At 43.4% G+C, this 10,971-nt stretch overlaps 1 protein-coding gene across 1 annotated transcript in view; it reads left to right on the top strand.

Annotated features, from left to right (window-relative positions):
- The window catches only part of PIP4K2A (phosphatidylinositol-5-phosphate 4-kinase type 2 alpha), a 261,669-nt gene extending 252,256 nt beyond the window's left edge, over window positions 1-9,413 (top strand). The window contains exons 8-10 of the mRNA XM_007936364.2: window positions 3,665-3,908; window positions 5,861-5,964; window positions 9,333-9,413. Coding sequence (XP_007934555.1) covers window positions 3,665-3,908; window positions 5,861-5,964; window positions 9,333-9,413 — 429 coding nt within the window. The remainder of the gene's footprint in view (window positions 1-3,664; window positions 3,909-5,860; window positions 5,965-9,332) is intronic.
- Window positions 9,414-10,971: the final 1,558 nt, after the last annotated feature.

Below are 10,971 nucleotides of genomic sequence, written 5' to 3'. Positions count from 1 at the left end.
AAACTCAAGTCTACATGTCACCACAGTAGGACAAACCGACAGACAAGTTTGTCTTGCTGTTGGAGACCTCTCGTATCACCCCCACCTGGGTCCCTGTGGCTGACTGTACCTCTGTCTGGCTTCCTGGCTTTTAATCCCCTTTCTCCTGCTCTTCTGGCCTGCTGCTTTGGATGTCCCTGAGTTGTCCCTGGGGCTGACTGCTCTTCTGTCCGGGTTCCTGGCTTTTATCCTCTTTCTCCTGCTCTTCCGGCCTGCTACTCTGGGCAGGCCTGAGTTTCCTCTCCTCACCTAATCCCTTCGGCTGATTGCTCTTCTTTCTGGCTTCCTGGCTTTTAATCCCCTTTCTCCTGCTCTTCCCACCTGCTATTTTGGGCGTCCCTGAGTTGTCTCTCCTCACCTGTAACCCTGGGGCTGACTGAGAAGGGTGGTAGCAGGGTTCAAAAAGGGCCAGAGGGTTGATGGGGGCCAAACCTCCTGGCCATGGTAGAGTTCTGGTTTGGCCCTGTGAACAATGGGACACCATTGAAAGGTCTTAAGCAGGGGCATTACATGATCAAATTTGCATTTTGAAAAGATCTTCCTTTTCCATAGGACTGGAGGAGGAAGAAGCTCAGGCAGCACCCACCTTCACCACTTCCCAGGGACCTTCCAAGGACCCAGGGAAACGGGGAGGGATGAGGGCCTTTCCCCTGCCATTGGACAAGCCAACCAAAACCTAGCCCCACTCAGTCCTCACCCACCGTGCACACAAGGACTCTGGGGAAAGATGCTTCCAGCTGGGAGCTCCCTGCCTGCCAGCTCTGCTTCCAGTGGCAATGAGGCAGGGGCAGACAGGAGATACCCCAGATAAAGGGGTAGGGACCAGGCACCATGCTTAGCGTGAAGAGGTAATGGAGGAGACAAATAAGAAAGACCCTTTCCTCCAGGAGCCCAGAGGCAAGCTCAACCCCACGCTCTGCTTCCTAGAAGCTTTGGGGCAACAGATTGGGCAGAAGTGGTGTCACCATATGACCACCTCACCAGTCGTGTCTCTTGGTTTTCAGGGTATGATTCAGTACCCTCTACTGCCATTGTTTTCCAAATATATTTCTCAAACTCAGGACCTACAAGGTGCTCGGAAAGGGGGAGAGCAGATTCCACGATCAGTAGATGGATGTGGGATGTGGGCCGTGTCACTGACTGGGTGCCCTTCTTGGAAACTCACTGTGCTTGTGAGCTCTGAGAGGCTTCCTCCTCAGGCACCACTTGACTTTGTTTAACTCAGCATTTCTTAAAAAGAAAAAACCCACTGCTATCAAGTCAATCCCTACTCATAAAACAACCTCTCCCCTTGGGTTGCCGAGGCAGTATCACTATGGAAGTAGATCGCCAATCTTCCTTCTGAGTAGTGGCTGGTGGATTTGAACTTGCAGCCTTCTGTTTAGCAGTCAAATGCCTTAGGCACTGCACCACCAGAGCTCCCCAGCATTTCCTGTAGGACTGTTATAAAGAGCAAGATTGGGGAAAATCTGCTTCAGTGCAGCCTCTGAAAGCAGCACAGTACAGTGAAAGGACAAGGGCTTTGAATTACAATCCTGAATTTACGGCTTCTTAGCTCTGGATCCTTGGACAAGTTCTTCTTCGTCTTCTTTTGGCTGTGTACTGTGCTATGTGGGGACCCCAGGGACTGCCCTGTGCGAGGTCAGCTGTCCTTGTGCCCAGTAGCAGCAGCTCCTTCTCTCCCACACCCATGGACTGCCTGTAGCGCAGACAGGTAACCAGGAGGCTGAGTGGCAGTCATTGTGTTAGTAATGGAGTAAAGCTTTATTCTCTTAAACTTCTCTATTCTACTTTATTATTCTCTCGAGAGGCCCCAGTGCTGGGCTCCTCGCCCACACAAGCATGGTCATGGCCACCTGCACTATGGAGGGAGCCCAGCTGCTGCCAGATTTGATGAGAGGATGAGTATTCTTTGACCACAAGAAAGAAACAGGCTGGCTGAGCGGGGTGGAAATGGAAAGTCAGTTTTTGTAATTCCTATAATGAGGGAATTTGGGAGAAAGCCATGGGGAGGAGCAGCTGCCTCCTCTCTGGGGCTCAGAAAATGGATTTGAGGCATGGCTCCCTACGATATTTTCTGTTTTCATAAATGGTCTCCTCCTATCTATTTTTAAATAAACAGATTTCTTCTACCTTGCTTAAGTATCCAAATGTGAGAATTGTGGTATTTGTTTTTTTCTGATCTCAAAACAAATGGGGAGATTGAGCTTGGCCTGGGGATTCATGGTGGAAAGGCAAGGAAGTGGGAGCAGAGGAAGAGGGGTGAGCACGAAGAGGCTGGCTGTGCCGAAGCAGAGTCGAAGGCTTAGCTGAGACACGGGCGGTACCTCTCTCCCCCAGAAAGGCCAGAGCAGCCCTGCTCCCAGAGCACTTCTCCTTCTTGTCTTTAAGGGGATGTGGTTATTCTTCCAGCTCTGAGACAACGCTGCCTCCTGACAGGCTTGGAAAAAAGAAAGGCTCTGCAGGTCTCAACAGTTTGGTTTCATTTCATTTTCACCAAGACCTTCAAGACCTGTACCTACATAGGCTTGCCCTTTGTGTAAAGAATTTTTCTAAATTCTAACAGAGTCAACCAGAGGCCAGTCAGCTGCTCTGCATCAGTTGAATGGGGCTGGCACTGCCTTCCCTGAGAGTCAGGTCCATATTCTTCCTAGGCCCGTGAGCCGAGATCCGGAGCTGGATTGTCCTGGTCGGAACCTGCCAGCAGGGAGACGGGAGCCTGTCAGTTCCAATCAGTAGATGGGCTGTAACACTGCCCTCAGTAATGCTGTCTACATTTTAGCTGTTCAAGTTGAACATTGTGCTTAAGGTCATGTAACTGGGTGCATCTACTCAAGAAGAAAAAAAGAAACATCATGGCATGAAAAGTCAGAAAAAGAACTTGGCAGCCAGGAGTAGCCAAACCCATAGAGCTGTCCTGCCTCAACATTATATTCTAGCCTTGGCTAGAACAGGAGAGGGCAGGAGCATGGAATCCTGGACCTGAAGTGCTTCATGGAAAGCAAACCACTTTCTGTGTCCGTAAGAAAGACATAAGGACTGTGTCATTCATCAGAGCAGTGACACAGTACATTTGCCAGTTGATTGAGACATTCAGGCCCTTGTTTATTTGTGACCAGCAGCATAATAACCTCCTCAGTGAACTGTGCTGAATCGCAGAGTGCTTTCACGAAGCATTCTGAGAGACTGCTGGAAGCTACTTGGGAGGTCCCTATTTTTTTTTGCCATTAGCCGATCATAATTGTTGGGAAAAACTTTCTCTTCCCCCTTCTTGCCAGTCATGCTCTCTGCTCTTTGGTGTAATCCATCCTTGAAGTGATAAATGCACACCTCTCAGCATCCAGCATTGCATTTCAAGGAATATAACACTTGCTGCGAACCAGCCCAAAGTGTGAGGCTGTGTTTCTGGCCAGGGAAACCGCCTGGGAGTCCGAGAGCATCATAGCTGAGGCCAGGCCCTGCTCCACACCACCTTTTAGCAAAGCCTTCTTGCCACCTCTCCTGCCCCTTTGCTCACAGCTTTCTTCTTTTTACGTTGTTTTGTTTTTTTTTCCTTTTTTAAAAAAATCTTGGTTTTTGTTTAAGTTTTGTAACTGATCATGTCACATCCCACCCTCCACTCCAGTTTCTTGCCCAGTTAAAGCTCATGGACTACAGCCTACTGGTGGGAATTCATGATGTCGAGAGAGCGGAACAAGAAGAGGTTGAGTGTGATGAGAACGACGGGGAAGAGGAAGGGGAAAGCGACGGAACCCACCCTGTTGGAACCCCTCCAGACAGTCCAGGAAATACACTGAACAGCTCACCACCCTTGGCTCCAGGGGAATTTGATCCAAGCATTGATGTATATGGAATAAAATGCCATGAAAGTAAGCTTAATTAATTATAAACTCTGTTTATATATGGAGTATTTGATTGTTTGCATTGTTGTCTACCAGTAATCATAGTCCCAGTTAAGAAGGTTCTGCCTGCAAGATTCATTCTCCAGAGTCTGAATAAATTGATTTGGGAACCAGAACACGTTAAAGGTAACTATAATCTCTGTTTTATAATGAAATGGGATGAGTTCCTTGCATTTTGTCATGTTGGTATTATAGAGTAAAACCAGAAACTTATACGTACAAACACACACAAATATATATATGTACACAAATACACAGAGATATATGTTTATATAAATATCAATAACATGTATAAGAAATGTTTTTAAATAATATGATCTGTGTGTATGCATATATATAAGGAGCTCTGGTGGGGCACTTCTGCTAACCAGAAGGTTGGCGGTTCAAACCCACCAGCCTCTCTATGGAAGGAAGATAGGGCAGTCTACTTCCGTAAAGATTTACTGCCTTGGAAACCCAGTGGGGGTCTCTATGAGTCAGAATAAACTCAATGGCAGTGGGTTTGGGTTTTGGAGTATATATACAGAGAGAGAGAGTGTATATATGTGGGATATACATAGAGAGAGAGGGGAGGGAGAGCTCTAAGTAGCACAGTGGTTAAGTGTTTAGCTGCTAACTAAAAGCTTGATGATTCCAACCTACCAGTGACTAAGTGGGAGAAAAAAATGGGCAATCTGCTCCCATAAAGATTACAGCCTAACAAACAATATGGGACAGTTCTACTCAGCTACATAGAGTTGCTAGGAGTTGAAATTAGCTTGACAGCACACAATGACAAGTGTGTGTGTGTGTGTGTATATGCTGTCTTCACTTTTACATGAGTCGAAATGTGTGTGTGTGTGTGTGTGTGTGTATATGCTGTCTTCACTTTTACATGAGTCGAAAGTGTCATCAGTCTGTCCTGAGGTAGATACATATATGTAGTCCAATCAGAGTCTCACAAGGGCAAGCATATCATCACCTACAGCCCTTTTCTTCTCAGGAGCCCTGAAGCCATGCCCCAGAGTATGGGGAAGGAAATCTCATTGGCAGGGGGGACTTTCTGCCATTTCCCCTCACTAAGAGGTCTGGAACCCTCTGCTTTAGAGTGGGTTCAATCTTAATCATCATATCTAGGTAACTGGCTATCTGAAGGAATATTGTATTCTGTGTTAGCTACAGATACATAAAAAGGCCATATACTTTAGAAATAATGATAAAAGCAGACTTCTTGTTTTTTGAGTAATAAAAACTGATTCTTCATTGTTTTTTTAAAAAAAATCTCACCTTAACTACCAAATAGGTTTGAGTTGTGTTTTATTTCATTTTTATTTTGCTCAATAAAGCTGTTTCTTGAACTCAAAAATTTAGATATAGTTAAATGTACTTACTGTAAATGAAACCATATATATGTTATGTGTGGGGAAAACTATAGGAAATTGACAGTAGAGGGAATTTATGCATATATCCAGTTCTGATACTATATGCAGTGAGAACTGATTAAGAGCAGTTGTATGTCATGATAGAAGAGAATTAATGAGAGTAATTAGTTCTACTTGTTTTATGTAAGAGTCCTTATTTTAAAAATGGGGCATGTTTGGTTTTTTGTTTTGTTTTTTTGTTTTAATTTACAGCAATACATAATCATTCAAGAAAATGCAGATTAGCAAAACATAAAAACACTCAATCCCATTCTTGGACATCTACTTTCAATAACCTAGGGCATTTAATAAGTTCTTTATTTTACTTTTTACATTGAAAGAGGACCAAGTACAGAGTGTTAGGCTGTTTTTTTAGTAGGGCTATGCAAGAGTTATATGCGCTTGTAAAAAAAAAAAAAAAAAAAAGCCTTTATTGCTTTTGTTTTTGGACCCACTGGATCCATGAACTTTCTCCAGCCTGCACTTGTCTCCCAATGACTGTTCTCATCCCCTTTACAGACTCACCCAGGAAAGAGGTGTACTTTATGGCAATTATTGACATTCTAACTCATTATGATGCAAAAAAGAAAGCTGCCCACGCTGCCAAGACCGTTAAGCATGGCGTAAGTATCCCGCTCTGTTTCCTTCTACTGTGTGTGGGCCCTTGATGCTGTCTGTACTGCAGGGAACAGCTCTAGGTTGTCGGCTCCTTTCTACAAGCAAACTGTTCAAAGTCCTTTAGTGAGTCCCTTACCTGCAGGGGGTCATGTATTCAGTGCAAGTTTCAGAGCCAGCAAATGCCAATCACTAATCCTCATCTTACTGTGGCTCTCTGTGACTTTAGCAAGTCAATGAATCTCGGTCTGGCTTATCTTTTTACACACTAGAGATATTAATAGATACATGTATCACTAGAATACTATGTATATACTTTTGTTTCAAAAAATGTTTAAAGATAAAAATGCTGGAGATAAGTGTTTAAATATGAAATGTTCAGGGCTAAAGCACTATTACCTGCTTTTAAGATACTTCTAAAATATGCAGTATTATTTTTCTGTCCTCACAGTGAATTATATTTTTCTATTAAAGTATTTTTGAGTGTAAGATCCAAGTCTATTAATTCTAAGAGTCCCTGGGTGGCACAGACAGTGAAGCATTGGACTACACTAAACAAAATGTTGGCAGTTCGAACACTCCCAGAGGCACCTGGGAAGCAGGCCTGGTGAGCTGCTTCTGAAGGGTGCGTGAAAATCCTATGGAATACAGTTCTGCTCTGCAATGCGGGGGGTCACCATGACTCAGATCTACTCAATGGCAATTGTTGTTATTAGGCACACATTAACTTATTGAGTCCCTCCAGCAAGACTGTGAGGGACATCTTAGGGTGATCCCCATTTGACAGTTGCAGAAACTGAGAAAGACCACTTGAAAGGTAACTTACCAGGATCACACAGCTAGTGAGTGGAGATGTTTCCTACCTGGGCCCCACCCTAGCCACCTGCTCCTTGTTATCCACTGCACTGCCAATGACCTATACCTGCCTGGGTTGAGCTTCACAACATGCTTAGTATTCAGTGAAGCCTGTGTTACAGGGATCCAGGGTACATTTTGACTTTCTAGATGAACTAAGAAAGTCAGAGAGCCTATCCCACAGGTGCGCTTGTGCCCTGGTTTGTTAATACTGGAAGAGAGGTACTTCCCCAGCAGAGATAAACCGGAACAATCAACCCCTATTAAAGGATTTTTTTTTCTTTATTTTAAAAGCCAACTAACCTGTCTTCCCTGAAATAGAACCATATTCCATTTGCCAAAAACCATTTTCAAGCAGTTATTTTTGGCACACCTGCTATGTACAGAGCATGAACCAAGACCTCACCCAGCATTAGAATCTTCTGAATACTCCTTATAAAATACAGACATCCCAGATGAACCACTCCCTTCCTGGATTCTGACTCCAATTCAAGAGTCAGCGGAAGGGTCTTTAAAAGGCTCCACGGTAATTCCTGTGCTCACCTCTAGGGTTATGCTGGGTATGCTGCAAGGACGGAACTGGGTCAGAATCCCTGTTACTCCTTCCCAGCTATATGACGACCCTGAGAAAATATTTGTGAGGCTTTAGTGTCCCCAACTAATGATAGGGTACTATGCTCTTGTAGATGAGGCTTTATGAGGGAATACATGAGGTGAGTAGGCTGTACACGGTGCAGATGCTTTATAAAAGTTTGGTCCCATCCCATCCTCAAACATGCTGTAATGTCATACGAAATGTGAAATGTACCAGCACAATAGCAAATATGGTTCCATTTTAGTCTCCCCCGTTAAGTCACCAGTTCAGCTCCATAACATAACTCGTGGCTAAAAATTGTGGGCAGTTTGCAAGAACAAGACATTGGCCTTAGCAAAGGAATGTTGTATTGAGCTGCTGTCAGGAACTGTTAATCTGCCTGCAAGGCCTGGGCTCCTCAGTGGAGCTCTCAGCAGCCCAGGCCAGACACAGAAATGACACGTTTCCCAGTGAGCCTGTTAGTTGCCATCGAGTCAATTCAAGAGAACTGCTCCATAGGGTTCACAGGCTGTGACCTTTCAAAAGCAGATCGCTAGGCCTTACTTCCAAGGTGCTGCCACTGGGTAGGTTTGAACCACCAACGTTTTGGTTAGTAGTCCAGCATTTAACCATTTGTACTACCACTCAGGACCAGGGAACATAGGTTATCTAAAAATAGATGACTTAGTAAAACTCTGGTCTTGCTCTTGGCAGCTCAGGAAACTGGCCAGTCTGTCCCTAGTCTGATTGGCAGTCTGTGTATCTAGTAGTAAAACTCCCCTGCTGAATTCCTACAAGGAGCTAAGCCTCTTTGCTCAAGGCCAGTCCACGAAGGAAACATTGGTACCTCTATCCCCTGCTGCTGAGGAAAGCCAGCCCCCACTCCATCATGAAGAGATGCAGTCCGTGGTCTCACCTGGTTATGGAGCCAGGAAAGAGCACCTGGGGTCGCTCCACGCCTGCCTTGGGTAGCTGTCATTGGCACTCGTTGCTGCTGTTGTCACTCTTCATTTTTGAGAACACAACCACTTACTTCTGTCTTAAACTAACAAAACAAACACGCGCACACATACACACAAATCAAACCCATTGCCGTAGAGTCAGTTCCAACTCTTAGCCACCCTCATTGGGTTTCTGAGGCAGTAAATCTCTACCGAAGTAGATTGCGTCATCTTCCTTCTGCGGAGTGGCTGGTGAGTTTGAACCACCAGCCTTCTGGTTAGCAGTCAAGTGCCCTAGGCACTACACCACCAGCACTCATTGTCTTAAACTAAAAGAGTCCTAAAAAATTAGCACGGTCCTTAAATCATCATCATCATCATCTGAGTTTGCCTTTAGCCAAATATTTATGTTCATGTCATTTTCAAGGTGTCTCCAGTCTGCTCATTTGAAAAGCAGAAGTATTGTCTCCATGGCTTCTGAATTTAGTTCTATACATATTTCACTGTTTGATAGAAACCTGACAGATGTGACAAATTTCATTTTTTATTTTTAAGTTGCAACAATCACAGTATATGTAATACCATCTATTGTTCCTGCCACTCCCTACCTCATTCTCAGACACAGATTCTTAAGCGCCTTGATTATTCAGCCACTGTAACTAGCCATGTTGTTGTTGTTATGTGCCGTCAAGTCCGCCCCGACTCATAGCAGCCCCTCCTTGGGTTTCCAAGGCAGTATCACTATAGAAGTAGATTGCCCCATCTTCCTTCCGAGGAGTGGCTGGTGGGTTTGAACCGCCAGCCTTCTGGTTAGCAGTCAAGTGCCTTTGGCACTATGCTACCAGAGCTCCCATATCTAGCCATAGTAGCTAGGTGTTATGGGCAGAGTCTACATAGATTTGGAAAATCTTAGCTTTATATTTAGCTCCTGTTGGAAGATTTTAAGTAGTCATTTTTAGGAATTATAGGCATTATACCAATATTTCTTTCCTTTACAACTGCCCAGGCTGGTGCAGAAATCTCGACGGTGAACCCAGAACAGTATTCAAAGCGCTTTTTGGACTTTATTGGCCACATCTTGACGTAACCTCCCTGGCTGCCTTGGACGGACATGCACTGTGGGAAGGGCAGAGGTGGCTTCAGTGTAAGAAAAATGAAAACCAAACTCAGCGAAGCACTCATCTTGCAGGAAGCAAACCTTGTTTACATCTTCAGGCCAAGATGACTGATTTGGGGGCTACTCGCTTTAACAGCTACCTGATATCTCCCAGCATAGTTCTAGCTATTTCTGACTTTTTGTGTGTTTGTGCATTTTGGAAAAAAAAAAAAAAGGAAAAGAAAAAGAAAAGAAAAAAATAATTAAAACAAATCAGCTTCGGTCAGAGTGTGTTATGACAACAACCCTCTGATCCCAGCTGTGGCAGAGTGAGTGAATGGATGAATGAATGAATGAGCAAATGTAGGGGAGGAGGAAATGCATGTCAGACCAACCATGTTGGCATCCTGCAATAAACTGTGGATCAGTTCATTTTTTTTGAGTTGAAAAGATGTGAGACAGTATTCATAATAATAATGAAGATAATAATGATAATAATAATGATGATTAAAAAGGAGAATAAAAGAAAACTTACTGCGAATGTTACACTTCTACCCCGCACGCTGACACTCCTTAATAGTTGTAACACAAACCCCTTGGCACCAAACGGGGGGTGCTGGTCTCCCCTGGGTGCGCGGTTTCAGGGCTTTGCCTCTGCACAGTGTGTTGGCACTGCAGCCCGGGCGTGACCACCCCTCCTCTGACAAGAAGCTGATGCCCTACTGACTCTGTCTGTACATTTTCACCTCAGTAACTTATGTCCAGGAAAACTGCTTCCTTCTCTTTTCTTACCTGGAGCTTTTTCATTGTTAATACTTTTAAGTTGCGATATAGGAATTAATGCTACAAAATACAAATAAAACTTACCTGGAAAGTGCATAGTTTTGGGCAATGGTGTCTACATAGGTGAGCCAAGTGATAGAACTCTCAATTCTGTTACCAAACACAAATCTGATTTCTAAGATGTTTATGTTTGACCATTGTTTCAATAGTGGTATTTTGTTATGAATTATCCCTTTAAACTGAAACCCTCAATTTTACTGTTTACATTATTAGGAAAACAGGGACATTTTTGAATCTAAAAATTTAATGTATAGCATGTGATTTTTGAAGTTTACATGTAAAGTTGTTTTACAGTGTAGTAATGTCTGTCATATTATGAGGTGTCTCATTCAGTCATGTATTTGAATGTTTTATTCAAAGTACATGGTAGACCATATTTCACAATAAAGGGAAAAGGATTGTTTTGTTTCCTCCAGATTTAACATTTATCAACTTAATGATTTTTTTTTAATATTTAACCCAAATATAGTTACATAAATTCATTGCCCTAAACTGTGCTGGTTGTGTTTAATCAAGTTATAAGTTTCCATATCAATCATGTATTTACCAACTTTCCTGCATTTTTGAAAGGCTTCAAGCTAAAATATTAGACTTGCTTTAGAGTAGGTTATCAATTTATACACTGTGCTAAAGCTGTGCCTTTGAAATTCTTTATTTAAAACATGAAATGATTTTTGTAGGCAGTTACAGAAAGGAAAAAAAAATC

This window comes from Orycteropus afer, unplaced genomic scaffold (assembly GCF_000298275.1).
Source record: "Orycteropus afer afer isolate SDZICR_OR568_19922 unplaced genomic scaffold, OryAfe1.0 scaffold00035, whole genome shotgun sequence".
NCBI lineage: Eukaryota > Metazoa > Chordata > Mammalia > Tubulidentata > Orycteropodidae > Orycteropus > Orycteropus afer.
Note: the sequence above shows the minus strand (reverse complement) of the source record. Positions and strands in the feature narration are given on the sequence as shown.